The sequence below is a fragment of the Balaenoptera borealis genome, assembly GCF_965194805.1.
Source record: "Balaenoptera borealis genome assembly, chromosome: 1".
NCBI lineage: Eukaryota > Metazoa > Chordata > Mammalia > Artiodactyla > Balaenopteridae > Balaenoptera > Balaenoptera borealis.
Genome location: NC_138860.1, coordinates 160,445,590 through 160,471,141, shown reverse-complemented (window position 1 = coordinate 160,471,141; position 25,552 = coordinate 160,445,590). Strand labels below are relative to the sequence as shown.

The 25,552-nt window shown below is 56.4% G+C and overlaps 1 protein-coding gene across 1 annotated transcript; it reads right to left on the bottom strand.

The window, feature by feature from the left end:
* Positions 1-202: 202 nt before the first annotated feature.
* On the bottom strand, positions 203-7,013 carry EDN2 (endothelin 2). Its single transcript, XM_082389609.1, has 5 exons — positions 6,751-7,013; positions 6,243-6,405; positions 4,520-4,642; positions 3,448-3,546; positions 203-1,524 (listed from the first exon to the last, which is right to left on the bottom strand). The coding sequence occupies exons 1-5, from the start codon at positions 6,803-6,805 to the stop codon at positions 1,431-1,433; spliced, it is 534 nt and encodes a 177-aa protein (XP_082245735.1). The 5' UTR covers positions 6,806-7,013; the 3' UTR covers positions 203-1,430.
* Between the last annotated feature and the right edge of the window lie 18,539 nt (positions 7,014-25,552).

Sequence of the window (25,552 nt, the reverse complement as noted above, 5' to 3'; positions counted from 1 at the left end):
CATAGTCTTGACTCCTTCCAAACTTGTTTTTGGGAAAGGTCTGGCCATCGCTTACTGGCCTGATGGAAACATAGGTCCTGGAACCCTGGATGTCAAAGTTGCAAATGGCTGATTAAAAAGAATGAAATAATGCCATTTGTAGCAACATGGATGGACCTGGAGATTATCATACTAAGGGAAGTAAGTCAGAGAAAGACAAATATCATATCATATCACTTATATGTGGACTCTAAAAATAATGATACAAATGAACTTATTTACAAAACAGAAACAGATTCACAGTCTTAGAAAATAAACTTATGATTACCAAAGGGGAAAGGTGGGGGGAATGGATAAATTGGGAGTTTGGGATTGACATATACACACCACTATATTTAAAATAGATAACCAACAAGGACCTACTGTATAGCACAGGGAACTCTGCTCAATAGTCTGTAATAACCTAAATGGGAAAAGAATTTGAAAAGACTAAATACATGTATATGTATAACTGAATCACTTTGCTGTACACCTGAAACTAGCATAACATTGTTAATCAACTATACCCCAATATAAAATAAACTTAAAAAAAAAAAAACTGCAAATGGCTGTCCAGGCACATGACAGACAAAAGTCCAGAGAGGGTGGGTTAGCAACCAGAGATGCCCAGCCAGGGCACAGGGGCGTGGAACTCAGGGCTTCAGCCACCTGTCCCAGGCTCTTTTCTTCCCCTTCCTGTGTTCCCTTCACTTCCAAGCAGCCCCTTCCTGAGAGATGCCTCCCACCCCCTCCTCAGCCAAGACAAGATACTAGAGTACCCTTTCATTGTTTATTACAAACACAAGTTCGCAGGTAAATAATTGAGAGTCTAAAAAATACATTAAAATAAATAATCACAATTTTCAAAGTTCTCAGAGCAAATAAGTTATATACAGACAGGTGAATCAGACCAGGCCCTTCTCATCAGGAGTGTCCCCGGGTATGAGGGTACAAGGACTCTGGGGAGGGAGAGCTGGAGGGGACAGACGGGGCGCAACTGGGACTTCAGTCCTGGATAGACCCATCCAGCCTCTACAGCTGGCTTAGTTGTGAACGTCCACCACCGCACATCATTCCTGGTTTGCAGCCACTAGACAGGACACTTCTTGGAATGTGGCCCCCAGGTTAGCGCACTCCCCACGCCGTTCCTTTCAGCAGGGCTGTCGGGCCAGAGCCAGCATGGGGGTCCAGGCTGCAGCCTGGGGGCTGATGGCTTTCCTGGGCAGTGGGAGGGCATGGAGCTGCCTTGAGGGAGGCCCCCTCCACAGGGCGAGGAGGCCAGAGCTTGTGCCAACTCCAGCAGGTGGGTTTCCTGGCCCAGGAAACAGGCGGAGGGTCTCCCAGCCCTAGGATGCCCCTCTCCTCCCGGCTCCGCACAGGCTTTCTTCCCAGAGTTCCTCCAGCTTCCAGAGCTATCTCTTCCTCCACCTGGAGTGGGTAGACCTGGGCTCCCTTGTTGCCTTCTGCTGTTGCCTAGCAAAGCGGATCTGGGCTGCAGAAATGTCCCTGGAATCGAGAGAGGTCAATTAAGCATCTCAGGAAATATAGATCACTTGAGAGTTCCCTGTGAGAGGCAGCGGCCATAGGGGACGGATCCCTTACTCACAGCCATGGGGTCAGCGGGTGGCCACAGCGGACCCTGAAAACAAGGTCTGAACGTCAAGGAGAGGCCAGACCAGGTTAGAAGCTGCTCTGCCCACAGGGAGCTTTGGCAGAACTGATGTCCAACATCAAGTGCCACCAGAGTGACTGGATGGCTAAGAGCAGCCCAGCGGATCCCCCCGACCGCCTTCCCGCTTCCACAGCTCTGTCCGCGCCGCTCCTTCCAGGCTGTTTACCTTCCGCTCACCTAGACTCCACCTCCTAAAATTCCCATTCCTCCAGGTCCAGCTCAAGGTGGTCCAACCCAGACATGTACGGGTCCTAGCTGCCCTTTGAACTTGGCTGAGACCCTGGTGGGGACTCTGGTGTCATCCAAGTGGCCTCATCCTGGCTCAAGGCATTCTAGACTGGGAGCTAGGAGGTTGGCTTTGGTTCCCAGCTATGGGAACTTGGGCAAGGGTCTCAACTTCCCTGAGCCCCTTTCTTGGTCTGTAAAATAAAATCAGGCCTCAACTTGTGTGAGGCTGAGTACAGGTTGGCAAAGCAAACTCTTTGCTGATGACGAAGTGCCAAACACTTGCAAAGTCCTATCTTGAACTTTTTCATCCTAAGACAGTTCCTAAGTATATGCTGTGTCCTACCTATCCCACCATCCTGCCTTTTCTCCTATGTTTCTGCCTCCCCACAGAAATGGGAGCCCCCGAGGGGCCAGGCTGCACCCCGGCAATGGCCAGACCCGAGGAGCCCTCAGGGACAGAGGTGGGGATGGCAAAGGCCTCCAGAGCTCCCTCAGGCCAGGCCTTGTTTGAGTGTCTTCATGTGTGTCAACTTGTCTAACCTACAACAAGCCCATGAGGTGGATGCACTGTTGTCCCCGCCTCACAGACAGGAATTGGAAGCACAGAGAAGTTAAGTGATAAGACCAAGGTCACAAAGCTTGTTTGTGGTAGGGCTGGGGTTCAAGTCAGGAAGTTCTGGCTCAGAAGCTGCCCCTTTAGCCACTGTGCTGCATGGTTGCTGTGGGGTTTCTTTCTTTTTTTTTTCTTTTTTTCTTTTTGGCTGCGTTGGGTCTTCATTGTTGTGCGCGGGCTTTCTCTAGTTGCGGCGAGCAGGGCTACTCTTTGTTGTGGTGCGCGGGCTTCTCATTGCTGTGGCTTCTCTTGTTGCGGAGCACAGGCTCTAGGCCCGCGGGCTTCAGTAGTTGTGGCATGTGGGCTCAGTAGTCGTGGCTCGTGGGCTCAGTAGTTGTGGCTCGTGGGCTCTAGAGCACAGGCTTAGTAGTTGTGGCGCACGGGCTTAGTTGCTCCACAGCACGTGGGATCTTCCCGGACCAGGGCTCGAACCTGTGTCCCCTGCATTGGCAGGCGGATTCTTAACCACTGCACCACCAGGGAAGCCCGGCTGTGGGGTTTCTGTTCTCAAGTCAGTTTGGTTGGACAAACGTTCATGGGCACCTCCTGGGTGCCAAGCCTTGAGCTGAGCCATGCTGAGGCCGCCAGGGAGGCAATCCAGTCTGGGACACAGAGAGGGAGCAGGCCGGGTAGTTGGCCCCTCTGGACCCCAGCATGTGGGAGATGCTTGATTCAGACACAGGCTGAATGAACACCTGTGGACCTTCCACAGTCACAAGCCCTCGAACCCTCTATAAAAGTCCACTTCCAGGTCTGGTGGTAACAAAGAGCATAGTGGTTAAGAGCACAGGCTCTGGAGTTAGCCAGATGACCGCTTGCTGTGTGACCTTGGGCAAACACCTTCACCTCTCTGAGCTTCTATTGGGAAATGTGCAAGGCATACAGAAGACGCTCAATCAGTGCAGGTGCCCCTCACCTCAGCTGCTGGAGGAGCTCTCCTGCTGTGGCCCATGTCTTGCCAGCCTGGAACACGTCTGCAGAGGACCCGCTGCCTGGGACTGCCACAGCTTCAGTCCTAAACGAACAGCATTAGGGCCCAAGTGAGGGGCTGTCCAGGGCCCCGAGGCCGCCTGGCTGCAGGCCTGGCCCAGCCGCCACCCCCCAACCCGCCCTCAGGAGCAGATCCATTTCTACGCTGTGCACCTGGCATCCTTCCTTTCCCAGGTGGTGTGGCGACTGAGGAAAACTGAGCTACCAGGAATGTGTTCTTAGCCTCAGAAAGAGGCAGCTGGGTGGCCGGCTTTCCCAGAATCCAGCCACCTGCAGCTGAGCTGGGCCCTTTGCAAGGGAAACTGAGGCAGGGGTGGAGCCACAGCTGGAGTCTCAGGGGAGGAGTTTCTCGTAAACTGTCATGGGAACAGGAGGCTAGGGATCGTGAAGTCAGTTTCTACTTTCCCAAATGCTCCAAGTGGAGGAGGGAAGGAAGGAAGTCTCCATCCCTTTTATAGACGGGAAAACTGAGGCCCAGAGGGTTCAGAGACTTGGCAAAGGCTCTCCCAGCAGCTCTGTGACAACTCTGGGATGGTGCCATGGCCTCCCAACTCCTAATGTTACTTCTCAACCGAGAAAGCTCCGAAGTTCCCTGAGCCTCAGATCCGAACCCAAAACCCAGTGGACAAGGCTGAAGGCCCAGCTCTCCATCTGACTAGCTGTGTGGCCTGACAGCACAAGTCCTGTCCCCTCTCTGGGCCTGAGCTGCCTCAGCTGTCACCTAGGGAGAATCCCCCCTGCCCAGGAGTAGGGACGTAATGCTCTCAGAAGCCCCCAGAGCTGGGCAGTGAGGGGGGTGGGACTCAGGGGCAACTGCTTCCCCGCAGGAAGGTATGCTGCCCAACAACCCAGGGCAGCCTCCGGGCCCCTAGGACCCTGCTCCTCCCGCCCCCATTTCGCCACTCTGCTCCTCTGCTGGCCTCCCAGACACCCTGCCCTCCAGGGCAGATCCAGGCCAGCAGCCACCCCTGGGCCCTGCAGGCTGGGTGCCCACTTACCAGGGCCTTAGATGGCAGAAGGTGGCACAGGCAGAGTCCCTGGTGCTGTAGCATTCACAGCGCCTTGGCAGAGAGCGGCGTTGGCGTCTTGGCGGGTTTCCCAGGCCGTAAGGAGCTGTCTGTCTGTGGGCGGGCAGCCAGCAAGGTAGTGGTGTAGGGTGGAGAGAGACAGAGAGAGAGAGAGAGAAATTGAGAGAGAGGATTAGATAAACCAGGACCACTGGCAAGCTGAGACTGTCCACACTGCACACTGAGGTGGCCACCCATGCCACCAGGGTGGCAGCAAAAGTAACCAGCTCCTGACCTCAAGGAGTCCCACCTCGGGCTCCTCCTTCAGTGCCAGGTGGCCCAGGGCAAGACCCTTCCCCTCTCTGGGCCTTTGCTCCCCCTCAACTCCCCCGGTCCTGCTCAGTAGGACCCTCAGCATGGGGAGGAGGGCGTGGAAGCTGTCCTTCCTGCCCCTCGCCGCCCTCCCGGACAGGAACATGAGCTGATGGAAGCAGCTGGTCCCCCTGTTCTCAGAGAAGACCCTCAGCTTGTCCTGGAGGCGGGGAGGAAATGCCATCTCACAGAAGTAAACACACAGGCTCACAGCTAAGCTGCCCCCACCTGGTCACCACTTGCCTGGAAGGGTGACAAATGTTTCTTAGAGTCTGTTTTACTGTTGTTGTTTTTTTAAAAGTTTTATTGGAGTATAGTTGCTTCACAATGTTGTGTTAGTTTCTACTATACAGCAAAGTTGTTTCTTAGAATTTTGACTTAAAAATGGTGTGTGTGTGTGTGTGTGTGTGTGTGTGTGTGTGTGTGTGTGTGATCAGCTGAGATCGAGTTCAGATTCAGTCTGGCCAAGGAGGGCCAGGGGCAGGACAGGGGCCCTGTGGCCGGTTGGACCAGCACCTTGGGTGCCAGTGCTAATTTTAGACGATGTGATTGGAGCTGTAAAGACTCCAGGTAGACCCAGCACGCAGGGACTGGCAGGGTTCCCGCCCTAAGGCAGTGTTTGGATGCGGATTAGCTCCACACACGCTTACGTGCTGGGCTTCTCTTGTCTTTTGTAATTTGGGGAAGGGAAAAAAAACACAAACACAGAGAAACTTCAACTTGAAGTATGCAGTGGCCCGGAGGCAGTGCGGGTGCAGACAGAACAGACAGCCCTGGGCCCGCACCCTGGCTCTGCCAGGTGACACAGAGCAGGTTTCTCATCTGTCATTTGGCGACAACAGCAGTACCTGCCTCATGGGGAGGACGGGGGTGGAGGGCGGCTCATGAGATGATAACGCACAAGCAGTGCTTGGCGTAGGGACTGGTGCAGTCAAGACGTGGGTGCTGTCATTGATCGTATTATTCTTGGAACATTATGCAGAGGCAGCATGGCAGAGCCGCTGTGAGCTCTGGCATCCGCAGACCTAGGATGGAGCCTCCGCCTACCACTTACTCCTCCCTGTGTGATCTTGGGAGAGGCACTTAACCTCTCTGAGCCTCAGTACCCTGATCTGGAAAATGGAGCCAATACTTTCTTACGAGGCTATTGTGAGGATTCTCATGAGACAGCCCTCTATATTGCTCAGGCAGCCCCCACGTAGGAGTTGAAGCAATAGCTGCTTGCTATCGATATTAGCCCGATACCCGGGGGAGAGCTGTAGTGTGCCAGAGGTTCCCCGGCATGTCAGCACCCCCTACCCCTGCCCCCTGCAGCCCCACTTGGATCCCCAGGGAAGCTCACCCGGGAGTGTTCACCCAGATGATGTCCAGGTGGCAAAAGTAGACGCACTCCTTGTCGAGCCAGGAGCTGCAGGAGCAACGGCGAGGTCGCAGGTGGGAGCCTCGGGCACGGGGCAAGGGCGCTGGCTGCTCTGGGGCGTGGGGGGCAGCGGCCTGGCTCTTGCCTGCATGCACAGGAGGGAGAGAGAGGTGGAGAGGTGGGTCAGGGCGCCTGGCACAGCTGGGATGGGGGACCCGCCGGGCTCCTCCTCTTGCATAATTGAGGAAGTTGGCATTCTCACTGCTCAGGAGCTCCGGGACAGCCCGGGGAAGCCCCAGCGGCTCTGGGTGGGAACGGCTAGTGGCTGCCCTGGGACTGCATCACCTCTAATTGCACAGCCCCATGCAGCCACCGTGCTGCGGGGCTCCTGCCCCTGTGTGCCCTCAGCTGGCTTGGAGGGCACAGCAGCCCCAGGGGGAGACACACAAGCAAACCCAGAGGCGGCTGCAGCCGAGGCCAGGGGGCTCACCTTCGTGCAGGGCCACGAGCAGGGCTAGAACGACGGAGCGCCAGGCAGTGGGCATGGCGACCACGGTGGTGGCGGAGCGGGCAGGCTGGACCGGAGCAGGGAGTGCGCCTGTTGCCAGCGTCCTGCTGCCAAGCTGAGCCGATAGCTCATTGCCCCCGGTGCCCTGGCTGCCACTTATAACCCCAGGCGCGGCCCCGCCCCTGCCCGTCCGCCCGCCCTGCCCCGCTGCACCGGTGGGCCGGGAGCCAGGGGCACCGCCTCCTCCCAGGGCGCCTGGCCCGCCCCAGCCCCCGCGGTGTGGGGAACGGGACGGGGGAGGAAAGAGGGGGAGGGAAGGCCCCTGCTCCTCCCTCTGAGCCTGGAGCACCTCCCGGAGTCCTGAGGCTCCCCTGCTGCCCCCAGGGACCCCTCCCAGTCCCACTGGACCTCCTCAGATAATCCCCCAAGTGTCCTGAGCCCCCTCCCTCACTCTCCGAGGCTGCTCCACAGGTCTTGCCCGGAGCTGAGAGTTTGGAGTGAGAGGTCCCATGAGCAAAACCTCCCTTTCCTTGGAGGAGACCCTGCTTTCCTGCCCGCCTACTGCCAACCAGGTGGTGGGTGTCCCTTTGGTGGTGTGAGAGGTAAAAGATCTGCTCAAGGCTGTATGGCCTTGGGCGAGTCAGAGCCCTCTCTGGGCCTGTTTTCCCCAGTGAGGGACACAGCTCACCCCTGACCTCCGACCAGCGTGGAGTTGCTTCCTCCCCCCTCCCCCAGGAAGCGCCCTTCTTCCCTTGTTCCCCAGCCCCCAGCCCCACCCCCCGGGGCCTGGGAACAGGAATTCTGGTCCCCTCCAGAACCTATTCAGTTGAGCAACCACTGCCAAGGACATCTCTCCTGGGCCTCAGTTACCTTGTTTGCAAAACAAAGCCAAAATGGTGGGTGCTTAACCTGTTGGGCTCATAGACTCCCTTGATACTAAGAAGGGGCCTTCAGAGCCCTTTCCAGAGAGATGGCTGGTGGGCACACACACCAAGTGCCCCTTAGAAGGCGTCCCATCTCGGACATGACAGGATGTCTTGGCTCACCTCTGTGTCTTTCTGCAAAAAAGGCAAAGTGGTGGAGGGCCTCCCTGGGGGCCAGTGTTCTGCTCCTGCCCCTCTGCCGGCTCAGAATCCACCCTTCTCAGGGACCTTGTCTTCAGGCACAAGAGGAAAGGCCCTCTCATTTCTCGGAACTCCCAGAACCCGTGCTCTTATGCCTGACTCATGACATTGGGCTTATCTTCTCAATGATCTCGAGGTCCAGAACTCCAGAGACAGCTGGGCCTGGAGCCTGCCTACCACACAGTAAGAACCTCTGAGTGAGTGCTCTCCGAGGGAGGGGGGAATGAATGAATAAAGACCTGGATTTGAACTGTGGAAATTCAGGAACCCAGGCTGCCCAAGTTTTAGTTCCTGTGTTCAGCTGGTCTTTTACCATTAGACATTTAGGAAGGGAGAAATAGATGACCATGAAAAAACAGGCAGTTTTATTTCTTCCCAGGGTGTGTGTGTGTGTGTACACACGTATGTATGCGATCCTGGTAGAGCAGGGCAGAACGGAACAAAGAAGGGAGAAACTTCCTTCCCCTAGGCTGGCTCAGGCTGCAGTGGAAGCAGAAACAAACATTTCTGAGCACCTACTGTGTGCTCAGGGCACTACAAACCCCTCTCCTTCACAGCCCTGGGACACAGCTGTTCTCATCTGGGTACCAGCTCCACTGCTGCCCGGGAGAAAATGGAGACTCTGACAAGAGCCCAGCCCGGCCAAGGTCATACAGCTGGTGGACGCAGAGACCGGATCGGAACTTGGGTCTTGGTTTCTCCAGTAAACCACAGTGACTCCCCTCCCAGTGCTCATGCCCTACCCTGCCTGGTGCCTCTCTAAGAATTTAGAAGAGTATTTCTGGAATGAGGTGAGCAATGCTCTCAGTCATTTCTATGAGTCTCCAAGGGAATATAAATACGGAATTAAGGGAGGTTAGGCTTGGGGTCGGGGGGAAAAGAGGATTCGAACTACTGAACCGTGAAGAGAAGACAGAGGAAAAGCAGGTCAGAGGGGAGAAGGAGGGGGTCAGGGAGGGGAAGAAAATAAACAGGGAGGCTGATAAAGACAGGTAGGGAGAGAGAGAGGACAAGGAAGCAGAGTGTAGCGAGAAAGAAAGATCTTGGATTTGAGAAAGTAAAAGAGAAAAGACCATCGGAGTGAGAGCGAAGGTTCTAACGTGTCTAATCTTTACACAAATGCAAAGTGGCTGCTCAGGACAATAGGCAACCAGAGGCTCTGAGTCTGGGAAACATAATAGAAGAATTAAACGGACCAGGAGACAGGATCCTTCTCTGGTGTGAAAGGAGGATGACGACGGGGCAGGGGCCACCACCCGGCAACACAGGGTCAGCTCAGGAAGCTGTGCCCGACTCCAGTTTCCCTCTTTCCCTGCCCTCAGCTCCAGCCGGGAAAGCAGGTTTCCTGTGACATGGAGAGACCAGACCTGGGAACCTGAGCGAGCCCAGGTCTTATGGGGTGAAAGAATTCCGGGAACAACGTTACCCCACTGGCAAGAGTTGGTTTCCAGGTAGAGAAAATTAAGCTGAGTTAAAAATAGCCAGACCCATCCCCCTACATCTCTTGGCCTGGGCCGCGACAGTCACCTCTATGCCTCCTGGCTGGTGTGGCTGCACGGACCCCCCAATCCCATTGCTCTGGCTCCTTCCAACTGCCCCAGCCAACTGCTCTGCAGCACTGCCTCAACCCTCACCTGGCCCCGCTACCTGCCTGGGCTGATAAAGTCTGCAGGTGGAGGGGCAGGGGTTCACGGAAGGTCACCCTGTCACAAGTTGGAGGGAATTGTTTTGCACACAAAATAATTTGCTCCATTTATGCTTGGCACCAGCCTAATCTAAGAAGGAGAGATTTGTGGGGAGGGCAGGCTGGCAGAAGAGGTGTATTTCTGGGTGAGACACCGTGCTAGGAACTGCCCTCTAGAAATCGTCTCTGCTCTTCACTCCCATTTGGCAGATGAGATAACTGAGGTCCAAGAGGAGGAGCAACTTGCTCAAGACAGTGATGGGCTGGACATGTTCTCTCGGCTACTAATCCAGCCCCACCCTTTCCTGCACAGCAGTGAAGCTCCCAGGGGTCCAAGCTGAGCCCAAGACCCTGGGTCCCTTTGAGAAGGACTGTCGAGAAGGATCCCACTGGGATCTCAGGAAGGCTGGGGCACTGGGACGGGTCTAGGCTACCTTCCTGTGGACCCCAAAGTTCCCTCGATCACCCCTGCACTCGTAGTAAATTTGGTCCCATCGAATAGCTGTCCAGCTGAGTGGGACGGAGGATGCACAGGAGTGAGGATTAAACGTCCTTGTGGTGATGTCCAACAGGGCAGGAAAGGGCTGGAGCAGGTGCCTGGTGTTGCAGGAGCGGCCCCAGCTTTGCTATTCATGCTGTGTGGGCTTGGGCAAGTCCTGTCCATTCCCTGGCTTCCCTGGACAGCTTTCCTCCCTTCCCATTGACCATGGGGGGGGGGGGGCGTTCTCAGCTCTGACAGCTTACAACAGGCAGAATCAACCTGCCCTGAGTTTCCAGCTCCCCAAATGCAAGCCCTGCAGACTCTGTAACTGCATCACTATCGCTCTTGCTCCCAGCTTGGAACCCTTCGCTCTCTCACCTTCTGGAAAACCAGTCACTCTCCTGTTGCCACCTGGTCCCACCAGGTTTCAGGAAGTTCTGTCTGCAGCCCCAGCAGAAGGGACACAGAGTCTCAGCTGCAGGCACATACCGTGCAGGCAGCTTAGCAGAGAGAGCAGCGGGGCAGATGGGGCTGGCCAGGGGGAGCTGTCTGGAGCCTACAGGGAATAGGGGGCTGGGGAGGGTTTGGCTCCAGAGCCAACCTGAGTTGGGGATTTGGGGACTGAGGGAAGTAAGACATTCCCATCATGACCTGTCCCCAAGCTATGTCCCCATGGCTGCGGGTCAGGACTGCCCCCACTTAAGCCTGGGGCCACTCAGCCTCAGGGCGTCTTTCCGGTGGGTGGTCTGGGCCTCCTGCCATCAGCCAGAGCTCACCCTGAGCCAGCAGGGCCTGCCACCACCCACAGCATCATCCCCATGCTGGGTCCCTGCAAGCGTGGCCTTGGCCCTGCGGGGCCAGGTCCCCTGGTCTCTGCCTCTTCCCTCAGAGGACACCCCCTTCCTAATTCTCCTCCTCCCTCCAGCTCAGCCCATTGGAAAGATTTATAGGTCCCACATAAACTGCTTTTAAAGGAATAATTCATGTGCCCTGTCTGTTATTAATCTAAGGGTAATCAGAACAGGGTCAGCGAGGCCCATGGAACTGCTGGAATTTCAGCTAAAAACAGACACTGTTCAGTAAGGGCTCCCTTGTCAAGAGGCATGTGAGTCCTGCTGGACTTCCTGAAATAAGAAAACCAACCCAGGGACTCAGCATCCAGGATGGAAATCTTTGCACTTGAAGTTTTGGAGTTACCTCCAAAGTGCTAAGGGCCCAATTCCCCACTGGGGTACGTGTGCATTTCGTGAGCGTTTAATATATTCCAGGCTCTGCACATAGCACAGGGAGATCAGCTCGGTGCTCTGTGACCACCTAGAGGGGTGGGATAAGGAGGGTGGGAAGGAGATGCAAGAGGGAGGAAACATGGGGATTTATGTATACGTATAGCTGATTCACTTTGTTGTAAGGCAGAAACTAACACAACAATGGAAAGCAATTGTACTCCAATAAAGATGTAAAAAAATATATATATTCCAGGCTCTGTGTTAGGCGATTTACATACATTTATCTCCATTAATTGTCATAACATACCTGAGGGGTGGGTACTATAATTAGTTCCTATTTTATAAATGAGGAACCTGAGGCTCATGCCTTGCCCAATGTCAGACAGCTAGGAAGTGGCAGAGCCAACACTGTGTAAGTCCAAAGCCCTAACCCTCAGGCCTGTGTGCTTCCCTCGCGGACCCTATTCTGTTTACACTTAGATTAATGACAAACAGGACACATCAACTATTCCTTTAAAAATACGGCCCATGAGGAGCCCTCTGGCAGCAACTCTTCTCCAGAGGTCACCTCTTTTCTCCTAACCCGGCAGAGCGCCCTGTGCAGCCTGGGGAAGTGGGAAACCCAGGAACAGGCCTGCATCCATGGCGGGTGAGGGGTGCATCACTCCCACAGCTAAAACACAGCACGTTGCCTATGCCTGAGAGGCCAGTGGCCGAGGCCTGGTCACAGCCGCTAGGTAGGCGTGGGCAGTCTCCACCTATTTCACCGGATACGCAAAACAGAACTGGGAGGCAGGCTGGGCTCATGGCTCTCACTTGACAGATGAGGTCTTTCCAGATAAGATTCTCACTTTACAGATAAAGAAGTGACTTAAGGTCACACAATGAACAAGAGGCAGGGCTAGAACTTTTCCCCTTATACTCGTCTGCTATGGGACCAACAGCCTATATCACACATATCCAATGATCCTCCCATCTATTCACCTACCCACCCATCCATCCATTCACCCACCCACCCACCCATCCTTCCACCCATCCTTCCTTGTACTGATCCATCCGTTTATCCATTATCTAACCTTTTAGCCATCCTTCCATCCATACATCTACACAACCAATCTCCCACGCATCCATCTTCCTTCATGACAGATGTGGTTAGAGAAATTAGAAAGGTCAAAGAGCTTTGAATGGTGTGTTAAACTTGTCCTGGAAACATCTGGTTCTTTCCTGGGGAGAGGTGTCACCTCACTGAGCCGATGAGCTCACTGAGACATAGTCTTCTCTGGAATCCCCACCCCAGGGCCTAGCACAAAGGCTTGGGCACATGGTCTGTGCCCAATGCTGGAGTGAATGTACAAGATGACTTTATCTCACCAGACAAACTCTGCTCTTGCAGAGACACCCCTTCTGATGAAGAAGATTTAGGTCCCTTTTTCTGCCTGATACCATCTTCAAAATGCTCTAAGGATGAAGACTTGACATAATCTTTAAGAGAAAAAGACAGGCAGCCAGAGAGGGAAAGGCCTTTGGCCTATACCTGGGCGAGGAAACTGAGGTCCAGGGAGGAGGAACAGCCTGCCAGAGGTCACCCTACCAGACCTGGATCCTGGGAACCCAGAATGCCTGGACTCTTCTCTGTGAGGCCTAGCCCCTGCACTTGGAGGGGCTGGAACCCCAGTCTTCTCCTCCATCCACCACCACCAGCCAAGACATGCAGCTAATAGTTTTTCAGAGTCACACCCACCCCATTGCCTGGAACCCATATTTTCCAGGGCACACCCAGTGCCCCACCAGGAGGCTGTCTTCCCTCTGGGAAGGGGTGAGCCACCAGGAGGCTGGTCCACGCAGAAATACAGTATTTTGTTCTTCATTAAAATGTTAGCTAAATATAAGTGCCTAGTGCCTCTATCATCAGGCTGGCAAGGCCTGGGGTTCCCGCTGTGATTCTAGGCTGACATTCCTGAGCAGAGACGGGCCTGGGATACCTCCTTGCCTAAAGGCCTCGGCCTGCCCGCCCAGCTCTTGGGAATCCTGAGCCATGAACGACCCAGGAGGGGCACAGCTGGGCTCTGGCAGGCAGGAGGGCGGCCAGGAGCTGAAGCCGCTGCCTGGGGCCGGCTCAGGGTATGGGGGTGAGTCAGGGGCCAGCCCACCCTGGAATCTCTGAGGTTCGGTGGGTCTGGCTGCCAGCTCCAAAGCCCTGTGACTCAGGCTCCAATCTCCCCCCTGCCCCCCGTGGACAAGTGCCCAGCACTGTGTCAGGCCAGAAGTAGCGCAGGGCAGGGGCGGCCAGTCTGGGCTCTGGTTTCGTTGCTCACCAACCGTGTGACCGAGGGCACACCACTGTTTAATCTTCCTGAGTGTCAGAGGCCACATCCATCAGAGGCATCTAAGTAGAAAAATCCTATCTTCCAGCTGCTGGGAGGCTTTGTGGCAGAACCCACGGAAGGCTGGGCCCGTTGCCTGGAGCGGGGGGTTCTCTTGGCCAGCCTCTGCCCTCCCTTCCTCACCCCGGGCTGCAGGGCGTGTGGGGCCTCTTGGTGCGGACGCACTCCTGGAAAGGAGTGGTGTGTGCGTGACTGTGTTGGGGGGATGTTAGTAGAAATTGTGCCATCTTCACGCCATGGGCCAGATGCACCATGAGTGGCCCTTACTCTGTCCTGGGTTACACAGTCCCTCCAAGCACCGGAGGCCAGCCTGGCTTGCTCCACTCACCCATGTTTGCTTTGGCACACCACATGGCACCACACCAGACCTGAGGTGTGTTGAGATTTGGATCAGTGCTGCCTTCCTATGAAAACCAGGCTTCTGCAGCCAGGACCTGGCATCAGGGTGAAGCATCTTGTTAAGCCCAAATGCCCACCCTGGCATCAGGTCTGCTTGGGATCTGACTTGGAGGTATCTTGCCTTCCTTCTCCCACCAGTGCTGACCTGGGTATCCATGGCTTTGGCCTACCAGCCCACTGGGCTTGTCACTCCCTGGATACGCTGCACACTTTCTTGCCTCCCTGCCTCTGTGCAAGGTGGGGCCTCCTCTCCTCCTTCCAATCTTACTTGATTTATTCTGCCCATCCTCAAGGCCCATCACAAATGTTGCCTCCCCCAGGAAGCCTTCCCAACTCCATCCAAGACATGAGCTCTAACCCACCTTTGAACACCCACATTATTCTCATCTATAGCCACTTTTGGCTAGGCCTTATCTTGTGTCTCCGAGGGCAGGCTAATGGCTAAGAGCTCTGATTCTGGTGTCAGGCCTGCCTCTCATTGCATGTGCCTTTCCTCCTTCTTTGAGCCCCAGTTTCCTCACCTGTAAAATGGGTATAATCACGGTACCATGGCTGTGTAATGATTAAATGAGGAAGAGCTCCATCAGTGGTCATCATAATTATTACTGGCCAGCTTTTTACATAACCTGGTCACGCTCTTGCTCTCACTTCATCCTTACACTTCATCCTTACACTATAACCTTTCCAGGTATGTCAGTGTGTCCATTTTCAGACACAACTTCAGCCTCTGAGAAGTTGGAGAGCTTGACCTGTAGTGGTCAGGGTTCAAATCCAGGTCTGTCTGACCCCAGGGTCAGTGCTATTTCTACTCCCCCTGCCCTTCACTTATGTGACCTCCCTAGCCTCTGTCCCCTCCTTCAGATTGCATGCTCAGTAGATACCCATTGAATTGGAAATGAGGAGGCTAGAGAAGTTTTTCCTGGGTCCACTCTTCTTCCACTGTCCGCAGTCCAGGCTTGCCGGCTCCCCGTGGCTCAGGCAGCTGCCTCTCAAGCATAATGGGAGAAGATAAAGGCAAAGGCTTCCTGGGCTGATGGCTGTAGAACTCAGTTTCCTGCCGTGCGTTCCAAGGAAAACACTGGTAGCAGGTAGGACTCTATTACCGAATGAGTTTGGGAAACTGGGTTTCCAGCAGGGCCACTAAGAGTCCCCAGTGCACAGAAGAGCTCTGTGAATCTCCCAGAGTGCTCTCTGAGACTGGGGTTCTGGAGGTTCTCCTGGGCTGGGAAGAGGGGGACATGGAGCTGCAGGCTGGGGCTCAGCTTCCAGCTGGGTGGCTGCAGACAAGCCCCTTCTCTTGTCTGAGCATCAGCTTCGCCCTCCATGAAATGAGGTGCTTCTTGGGTGCCCTGGAGACTGTAAAGTGTGAGGCCAGCCACAATCCAGAAAGACCTCTTCGGAGAGCCTTCTGGACCCACTGAGGGAAGTTGGGTGCTCAGCCTGCAGAAGGGACTCTGGAGCTTTTGAACCCAGGAAGCCCTTCCCTGATGCTACTCCATCATCAAAGGAAGAGCCAGACCTTCTCTCTCCATCTCCCCATCATTCATCGAAACCATCCTGGGATCACTAGTGCCTGGCACTTTAAGAATTAATTACAGCTACTGTTTATCTAGATCTGCCTGCATATTTAAACACTATCCTGGCATCGGGATCCCATATGGAATCTTCATGGGATGCAGCTGATTATCTTTGCCCTCCTCCTTCAGATGGGTAAACTGAGGTGTCTTGTCGGAGGTCACACATCTAGCAAGGAAGGAGCTGGGATTTGAACTCAGGTCAGTCTGAGCCCTTGGCCTGAGGCCTCAATCTCAATTCTAGATTTTCCTGTCAAGGCCAGAGAGTCCCCAAACGCAGGTCCTGGGGGTGGACCTCAGGGCCTGAGTCTGAGGGCAGCAGGAGAAGTGCCCCCATCCCTCAGCCTAGCTCCTGGGCTGTAGGCAGCGGAACTCTGGGAGCTTGGGGGAGGAGAGTAGTCTGTTTACGCAGTGAGCATTGTGCTGGGTGGTGAGGTGAGCGGTGGCTCAGGGTGGGAGGCCCTGAGCGGGTGGGCAGGCAGGCAGTGCGAGCAGCCCAGGCCAGGCCAGACCATTGCTGGAGTTCCCTGGAGGAGGAGGTTTGGGGAAGGCAGGGCCGAGTCACAGCAGCGAGATCCAACAGGGAGCTGAGATGGCCCAATGACCTCACGCTTTTGTCTGAGCCTGGCAAGGAGCCTCAGGCCCAGGTGGGCCTGGTGGGCCCGCCCTGGCAGGACAGGTATAACCCCTCTTTGGCCTCCCATAGCCAGGGGGTGTCTGGAGACCAGAGGGCTTCCCTGCAGGCTCCCTGAGGTCTGGTGTTGCTGGAACCCTGAACCCCTGCCAGACTGGGAAAGCAGCTGGTATAGGCCACAGGGCAGAGGTATGGGAAACTGAGTCTCACTCCACCACTGTGCTTTGTGACCTGGGTCAAGCAATTCCAGCTCTCTGAGGTTTTACCTCCTCCTTTGTTTTATATTCATGTGAGGATCTCATAAGCTGGTGATTGTTGTCCAAACCCTGGCACAGAGCTGTTGTCCTAGGGTGTTGGGGGATGGGGGGGGGAGGGAGGCAGCCATCACCAGCCAGGAGCCCACAAGAGAATGGAGGATTGTAGTAGATGGTCCCTGATGACTCTGGCTGCAGAGCCACACACCAGTGTCCTGGCTATTGGCTGTGGGACCTTGGGTGAGGGCCTTCTGATCTCTGGGACTCAGTTTCCTCATGTGTCAAATAAAAATAATCACCCCAGACTCTCAGGAGGATGCTGGGAGCTCCCATCACCATCTTGGGCCAGGTATCAGGGAGGGAAGGAGCAGAAGCCATTTCTCTGGGGCCCAGAAGCAGTGGGGAGCCCCCCCACCATGCCTGCCTAGAAGACACGCCTGGGAGCCTTGGGAGGCCACTGCTTGCCCCCGGCCCTGAACTCCCCAAGGCTGGTCCAGAGAGGGTGAGGGTTGCCAAGGTCACACAGAAGCCAGCTGAATGGATCCACCATCCAAGGGGAAGGGGCCTTTATCTCCCCAGATAAGAGATCCTGAATGGGCCTGGAAGGCCTTGCGGCTTCAGATTTGGGTGACGCCTGGGGGTGGCCAGAGGGATGGCCAGAGCTGGGCTGGCTCAGGCCGACCATAAAGCAACCACTTCTGCCAGTGCCTCCTAAGCCTGAGTCAGCCCGGGGCCGCTGCTGCTTCTGAGTTCATTGCCTGCCTGCCCGCCTGCCACCCAGCCTTGGAACCCAGGCCCCAGGCACAAGGCAGGTCTGTAATAATGACAGCTGTGTGGGAAGCTGTGCCCACATGCCAAGCATTCTCTCTGCCTTCATTCATTTGATCTTCCAAACAGACCTGGGAAGCAGGCAGGGCGGGGCCAGGGAGTGAGGTTCAGAGAAGCTGCATGAGCTGCCCAAGGTCACACAGCCAGGAACAGAAGAGAAGGGTCTTCAGGTCCCAAGGCCGTGCCCTCTGCCGTCATGCAGTAGACAGGCTGAGCCTGCCCTGCCAGACCTGGGCTGGGTCTGTGGGTTTGTGGCCCAGCTGGGATTTGGGGAAAGGGGACCTGAAGGCATTTCCTTGGAATAGGGACCTGGGCCCTGGGAGCGTCTGTGATGAAGGCCGTGGCCCTAAGCGCCAGTGTGTGCTCTGTGTCTGGCTTTGTGTTGGCCAAAAGGGAAGGACAGACAAGGAGCTACCAGACCCCAGAGGAGTGAGTGCCTGCCTCTGCCGGGAGGGTCAGGACGGCTTTCCAGCAGAAGAGACATCTGAGTGAGGCTTTGAAGGCAGAGAAAGCATTCCAGGCAAGGGGAACGGCATGGGGAAAGGCTGGGAGGTCTGAAAGAGCATGGCGTGTCCTAGGAGCTGCTGCAAACACTGTAAGGGACCCAGGGATGAGAGGAGCTTGGAGGCCTGCCTATAGGCTTTGCACGTCACGCCGGAGCTGACCTCTTTCTGAGTTCAAAGTGGAGTCAGCTCACATCTGCGCCGTGGTGGCCCAGGCCCGCTGGGACTCACACCAGTCCTGGCTTGGAGGGGACTTCCTTCTAGGGCCTTCCCTGGACTATCAGACAAGCCCCAGGTGGGGGACATCACATCCGGGGGAAGAGCTGCCCAGTCTATTTCTGCACCTGAGAACAAAGCCACCTGGTGGCCACCTCATTCCTGCAAAATCTGGGCAGGCCTCTGACCCCGACACCTCACAGGTTGCAATGGGGAAAGAGGCCAGGATGGCAGAGGGATCATGGCAGGGATCCTCCCACTGCCTCATTTTCCCAAGGGGTACAGGCAACTCCGTGCTCCCCAGCCTCCTGGGCGCCCTAAGGAGGCCCAGCCCAGTATAGCCTGGCCTGGCTGGTGACCCCAGGCATAGCTCGGCTCCTCTCTGTACTTTGGTGGTGGCTCAGATGACCACAGGAACCGGTGGTTGGAAGTCTTGTGGAGCCAAATCTGTCTTTTCTTTCGCAGAACACACTTGGATCTTCACTTGTAATTTCCCTGACAACCCCTTGAGGGCGCCCTTCCGCAGGCACCCACTTCACAGGTGAGGGAATGGAGGTTTAGTGAGGTGAAGTGAGGGACCTGGTCTCAACCACCAAGGGACAGGGGGCGGGGAGGGCACCCGCTGCGCGCCAGACACTGTGATCTGCACTTTAGCATAAAGGGGACACATGCAGATTCCGAAACCTTACAATCCGGGTTCAAATCCTAGCTTTGCAGCTCACTGGCACCTGACCTCGTGTAAATCAGTGTCCATGCCTCAGGTTCCCTACCTGTAAAACGCTGGTAATAATAGTACCTCCTCACTGGGTTGATGTAAGAATTCCGGAAGACAACTCATACCAAGTGCTTGCAACCATGCCTGGCACATCCCCATTTGGCAGATGGGGAAATTGAGGCTCAAAGGTAAGCAGTGCCCTCGGGCCGGAATTCATCCCCAGCCCACCGCCTGCGCCCTATCACCCTCCTCACTCCCACGAGTTGGTCCCACTGCCTGACTCTGCCCGGCCATCGCGGGGACCAGCGGGGGCCCCGGTATCTCTCGCTCTCCTGCCTGTTTCAGGAAATCCTAGGACTGGGGGCCCTCGCGGCCAGCGCGGAGCAGGCAAGCGAGCGGAGGACCTGCAGCGGCTGCGCTCGGCCCGCCCTCGCCTCCCGACCAATTTTGGGCAAAGCAGCAGCGGCAGCAGGCGCTACGTGCAGGCGATGAGTCAGCGCGCAGGAATGCGCAGGACGCTTTGTTCCCGGCTCTGCCAACAAACGTGCCGGGCCGGGGCGCGGCGGGGCTTGACTGCACCGCGCGGGCAGCGCCGCCACGTGCCGCCCGGGACCTGGGTCTCAGCTCCCCCGCTGGGGACCCCAGGAGACCTCGGGGAGGCCGGTCCCCTCCCCAAGTCTCAGCGGCTCTGGCTCTAACAGGTCCTGGCAGCCCAAGCGCCCTGCGTAGGTCACAGGGCAGCAACCACCGGGGGGAAGCGCCAGTGGGTGGAACAGAGAGGTCGCTTAGCCGCAGCAAGACCCTCAGGGTGCCCTGGGGGCACTATTTGGGGTCCGGGGCCCGTTCTCTACATGAGGCTGGTGTGGGAGAAGGAAGCAGGGCAGGAGGCCTCCAAGCCCTGACTCCTTCTTGCTGTGTGTCTCCCCCAAGTCACTCCCCTTCTCTGGGCCTGGGTCTGTCCAGCTGACAAGTGGGATGACACTGTCCGTCTTGCTTTTCCCCAAAGTCCTGTGCCGGGTAATGAGTTCTCAAGTCTAGATGTGCTTTGGAAAGGAGTGCAGGGGCCTTGAGAAATCTTTGGAAACTACAGGTGGCTGCAGTGAGGCCTTTTGTGTGCCGTGCCGGGCCATGCTTTGACCGTTCTAAGTGCAATGCCATCTAACGATCAGAGCAACCTTGAGTGGTAGGCATGCTGTTTATAAGCATTGGAGACTCAGAGAAGCGAAGTCATCTGCCCCAGGCCACACTCTGGTACTGCAGAGCGGGTGGGAACACGAGGCAGTGTGACTCGGCCACCCTTATTCTTGAGAGTGAGACTCTCTTCCTGGGCTGGAGGGCCAGGCGGGGCTCCCTAGGCTTCCAGGAGCTGCTGATGTGGCCAGCCCTGGTGAGTGTAGCGTGAAGCCTTGAGGCTGTCTGTCTGGTTGTCCCCAGAAGGAGCAGTCGTGACTGGAGTCAGAATCCTTCTGCCCTGTGTGGCCTTGGGCATGTCACTTGCCTCCTGTTCCTCCCGTGACTGCACTGTCATTTCCCCATTTTAGCTCCCCTAGGAAGTAAATGGCCAAGTCCGTGAATGGAACCTGCAGGGGGCAAGCAGAGTGGCTTCTGGGGTGTAGGGAAGGTCCCCAGATGGATCTTTTTCATGCACTGACTCCTTTCTTCCTTTCCTCATCCTGAGGTCCTGGAGATCAGGGCATAGCCTGCCCTTCCCCCATAGTCCCACCCAGCAAATAGATCTGGAGTGTGGGGTTCCTAGTTGGCCTGGGGGCCTTTCACAGGAGGCCACCAGCATCAGCCCTGACCTCAGAGACTCAGCAATTGGGCAGGTTCTCCTTGGGGCCCTTGCTAGCCCCACCCCTGCTCAGTCTCCTCGGAAGTCTTTGGCTTCTGTCCCCCTTAGGCCATGTTTCCTATGCAAAAGAAGATGGAGGATGACCTCTCTCCACCCCAGGGCTGAACTTGCAGAGGCCATGTCCCCACCTTAGTGCCTGCCCTCTCTTGGAACCCTGACATGGCCCCCACCCAGCCTCAGCTGGTCCCCAGGGACGGATGCTGGCAGAAGAGGCCAAAACCCCCAGATGGCTCTCAGCCTGCCCCCCTCCCCTGTATGTAGCTGCGACCTGGAGAAGGTTGATGCTGCAGGGGCCTGAGAAGGCCTCGCTGCCCCCTGGGCCAGAGATCCCTACATTTGGGACAGTGACTTTCATGCTGCCTGCAGTGTTTAGGCCTCACTTGCAAACCACTCCACAAGGGTGTGAGATGTGCCCTGCAGCAGAGGTCACACAGCACAGTGGTTAGAGACTGGTATCTGGAATCAGCCACTTCTGGGACCTGAGTAGGTTATGCCACATCTGCTCCTCAGATTCCCCATCTGTAAATGGGAGCAGGGTCCCTTTGTAAGCATTCAGGGAGTTGATAGATGCAAGTGCATTACATAGCACACAGTGGCGGTTGAGTCAGCATGAATCCTACCTGAAGCGTTCTAGTGACTTCCACATTGTCTCTGTCATCTCTGACTTGAGTCAATGACAACACTCCTCCTCTTGTCTATCTCTGTGGTCATAGATTCTTCTGGGTCCCCAGTGAGTAAGACTCCCCAGTATGGCCCCTCACAGCCTAGACCAGGCCACTGCAGCCCAGAGACACAGTGCCCTGCCATGCAGCAAGGCTGTGCAGGTAGAACCTGCTCGCTGCCTTGGGTAGAGGATGGTGGTCTGTGAGACCCTTTGGCCTCCAAGTCCCAGAGGCTGAGGACAGGGGGTGATGAGAGAGGAGACTAGAGTGAGCCAGTGTCTGCACATGCCCCGCCCCCTGACACACTTCCTGGCACCCTAAGGCCCTGCCCCGGCTTGGCACACCTGCCCGGCTTCCTGCCCGTGTGGTTTCCCCTGGGCCTCTCCCTCACGTCCGCTGGCAGAGCATCCCCAGCTGTCTGCATTCCTCTGTTGTGAAGACGGCCACTTCAGGGCCGGGCCTGGCTGGGATACCCCTGACTGTGGGAGCGTGCGTGCTGGCGAGGTGTGCAGGGACACACCTGCGCGCACCTGCTTCTCTGAGCTCGTGCACAGCTGTGCCCCGTGTGTCCATATATGCGTGCATGTGTGTGTGCAGGTATGTGGGGAAGGGGCACAGACACCTGTGTGGACATGCATAAGTGCATGAGGGGTGCAGGGGGAACTTATGGATCCCTGGGGGTCCCAGGGACCCATGGGGAGGGACCTGCACTCATGCATGATGTGGGGACTGGTGCATGTTTCCCATACCCGAGGGCCTTGCATGTGTGAGGGTCATGCACCTAGAGGTGGCCTCTCCCGGGCCGAGCTCATAGCCAGTGAAAGAAGCCGGAGGAAACAAGAGAAGGGGCTCAGGATGAACTCAAGTGTGGAGAGTCCATTTGCCTGGCTGAGCTGCGTGTTTCCCACAGGTTCCCCTATTTAACCCTCACACCAATCCCAGGAGGGATAAAAGTGGGATTTGAGGCTTGGAGAGGGCCAGTCACTTGCCCCAGGCCACACAGCCTGTAAGTGGTGGAGCCAGTGTTCAAATCCATGTCTGCCTGACTCTTGAAGCTCTCAGGCCAGGCAGGGAGGGCAGGGAGCTGCTGCAGGGGCCACAGCACAGAAGAGACCAGTGCACCATACAGCTCAGGGCTGGGCTGTTCCCTTGGAGGGTGGGAGACTTCGAGCTACCCACCCGGGCCTCTTGTACCTGGCCCCCAACCTACTCTGGCTGGATATATCATAATAAACATGCATGGAGTAGTTGCTCTGTGCCAGGCCCCGGGTAAGTGCTTTGCACCAATCTCATCTCATTTAATCCTCACCAACACTCTGGAGGCCGGTGCTATTGTTAGGCTATTATTATTATACTATATGTAAATAATACTATATATAATATTTGTATCATAGTATAGAATAATAATTCTTATTATTCTCAAATTAGAGATGAGGAAACTGCGGCACCAATGTGTTAAGTAACTTCCCCCAAATCTCATAGCTGAAAATGGCAGAGAGGGGATTTGAGCCCGTGCTGTCTGGTTCCAGAGTCCCAGTGCCCAAGCCCTACACATGCCGCTCGGGCCAGTATCTCCTAGTGCTTGAGACCCCAGTCTCATCCCCTTTCTGCTGGGTGGTCTCCAGCTCGATCCTCCATGCAGGCTCAAGGAAGTTGAGGGCTGGGTGTACCAGGCCCCCATCTCACAGATGGGGAAACTGAGTCTGGGCTGCTGTAGTGCCTGGGCCTGAAAAGTTGACTCCTGATGCCAGGTGCAGCCCTAGCTTCACCCACTCCCAACTTACTGTGGGATTTGAGGCAAGGGCCCTACTCTCTCTGGGTTTCAGTTTCTGCCCCGCCCCCAGAGAGCAGGTAGGAAGGGCTGTCCCAAAGTTTGCAGGCAGGGAGTCCTGGGAACAGGCAGGGCGGGCCTGGCAGCAGGCACCAAGTGGGCAGGCAGGTGAAGGTGAGACTGGGCCAGGGCTGAAGTTGAGGCTCAGAGCCGGTTTTCCCTGGCTGTGTCTGAGTAATCCTGTGTCTATATTTATCTCCTCCTTTCTTGGGTGAGCAAACAGAGCCCGATGCCAGCCTGGCCTGCCACCCCCCAGTGCCGGCACGTTTCCCTCACCTGCTGGGTGGCCCTGGGGAGTACCGCAGTCGTGGCCCTGAGCTCAGCTCGACCCACATAGGACACACAAGGATGCTTGAACCCAGTGACTTCCATGACAAACCTAATTGTCAGTGGTGGCCTGGGAAGCTCCACAGGGGCTGCCGCACACGTGCGCAGCCGTGACCACGGCCTGGGCAATGGCGGTGCACTGGGGGCCTGGGAAAAGCCCTTCCCCGCTCTGGAACAAAGGACCCTCTTATCTCGGACAATGATTTTCGCTCCTCCATACACACTTTGGTCTAAATGGCAGTCCCCTGTCCCTCCAGGATCTGAAATTCCTAGAGGAGGAAGTCTGCAAGCTGCAGAGGTCTAGAGTCAGACCACTCTGGGATTGAATCCTGGCACCCTGACCTTGGGCAAATAACCTCTCTGTGACTTGGTTTTCTTGCTTGTCAAATGGGGCCAATAGTTCCCACTCCCCAGGGATCTTGTGAGCATTAAGTCAGAGGTGTTATGAGTTGACAGATGGGATGGGCTTTGGTGGGCAGGGGCTGCCTGTCCCCACCTGCTTCCACAATCCCAGGCCCAGACCCATGGCAGGGACACTGGACCCACAAAAGGCCCGCGAGGGGACCTATGCATACCTGACTCTCACAACGTGCACTCAGTAATGGACACCCCAATTCCGAGAGGTGCATGCAGCCTTAGATCCAGGATAGATGAGACGAGTTGAAGCTTAGACTCTGAGAAGACCCCAGAAGGAACCAGATACTCACTTTGCTGAGACCCTTCCCAGAGGTGAATGGGGAAGGACAAGTGGCCATTCAGGCCAAGGGGTGATGGGAACAGAAGGTCATCTTATTGAGAGATGGCTCAGCCTGGACCAGCCCTGGGCTCCACCACCCCTGAACCCAGCTGGGATCACCATGGCTGGCTAGGTCTTTGCCCTGATTCTGGCCTCTGCCCTGGCAGTGCTACCTTCCTGACCTTGGGGAACCCTGGGCCTGGTGCACGTGCACCGCAGCCCTGCCTGCTCCCAGGTTGGATTAGGCAGAGTACGAGGACGTGCCGGCCTGGCAGGCTCACGGGCGGGGCGGGTGCCGGCGCTGGGGCTGCCCTGTGCTGGCTCGGGACTGGGCTACAGCAAAGCCTTGTATGGCTCTGGCAGAGAAGCTCAGCGGCAGCACCCATTGGCTGGGCTGGCACTCCCAGCCAGGGCTGCCCGGGCCCCAAACTACGGTAACCAGAGCCGCCGGGAGCCTGTGGATTAGCATGACCACCTGCCTGCCCACCTGCCCACCACCAGGGCTGCTCTTTTCCTTTCCTAAAAAGGCAGAGCCGGGCAGGTGAACTTGGGCCTGGGGTAGAGGAGGGTGGGCGGAGTGGTGCAGGTGCCTCCGCTGAGGATTCAGGAATCCTGGCCCTGGCCTTGGGCCAAGCTCTTCCTGGCTCTGGACATCAGCTTTCTCATCTCTAAAAAGGGGAGGTTAGTAGCTGGGTCTCCCTAAAGTGGCTGATGCTATGACAAGATTGGGGGCTATGTCTGCTGGGGTCCCCCAATGCGGGTTTGAGGACTACTAGGTAGAAAAGAGGCCCAGGTTCTCTTTCCATAGGAAACCAACCACTTCCTGAATGTGGGGGCCTGGTTTTAAGTCTCTGCCCTGCCCCTTACCACTGCGACCTTGGGAGCAGTGTCACCCGTCTGAGCCCCTGTCTTCCTCCTCTGCAAGGTGATGAGGTGATAAGTCTGTCCGTGGACCAGGGGCCGTGATGAGCCTCACGCGGTGTAGCCCCCTGCTGCTCCCTCCTCGGTCGTCCCCCGTCCTCGCCGGACTCTTCCTGCTTCCCGTTTCTCTCTGCTCATGCCCATCTCAGGCTGGCCTGCCTTCTGAGCCCACCCTGCCGGCAACGGTCTGTCCCTGGGAGTCTCTAGGACCGAGTGTGACCTCCGGGTCCTGAGCCCAGAGAGCGTCCAGGCCTAGGGTGAGGGCCCAAGGGGGAGCAGCAAGGCTCGGCTCAGGCCTCAGCAGCAACAGGTGGCGGCCCGAGCCTTCCTGAGGCTCTGGGTCAGGTGTAACCCGGGTTGGTGGCCCTGCCACTCACCAGGGTATGATCTTGGGCTCTCTCCTTCTGTGAAGCGGGGATGTGTGCCCCAACCT

Excerpts from the sequence above, each read along its gene's own strand:
- EDN2 (XM_082389609.1), bottom strand. The coding sequence starts at position 6,805 with ATGCCCACTGCCTGGCGCTCCGTCGTTCTAGCCCTGCTCGTGGCCCTG. Across the intron at positions 6,406-6,750 it reads GCTCGTGGCCCTGCACGAAG|GCAAGAGCCAGGCCGCTGCC; the intron begins GTGAGCCCCCTG and ends CTGTGCATGCAG. Across the intron at positions 1,525-3,447 it reads GAGCTCCTCCAGCAGCTGAG|GGACATTTCTGCAGCCCAGA; the intron begins GTGAGGGGCACC and ends TCTCGATTCCAG.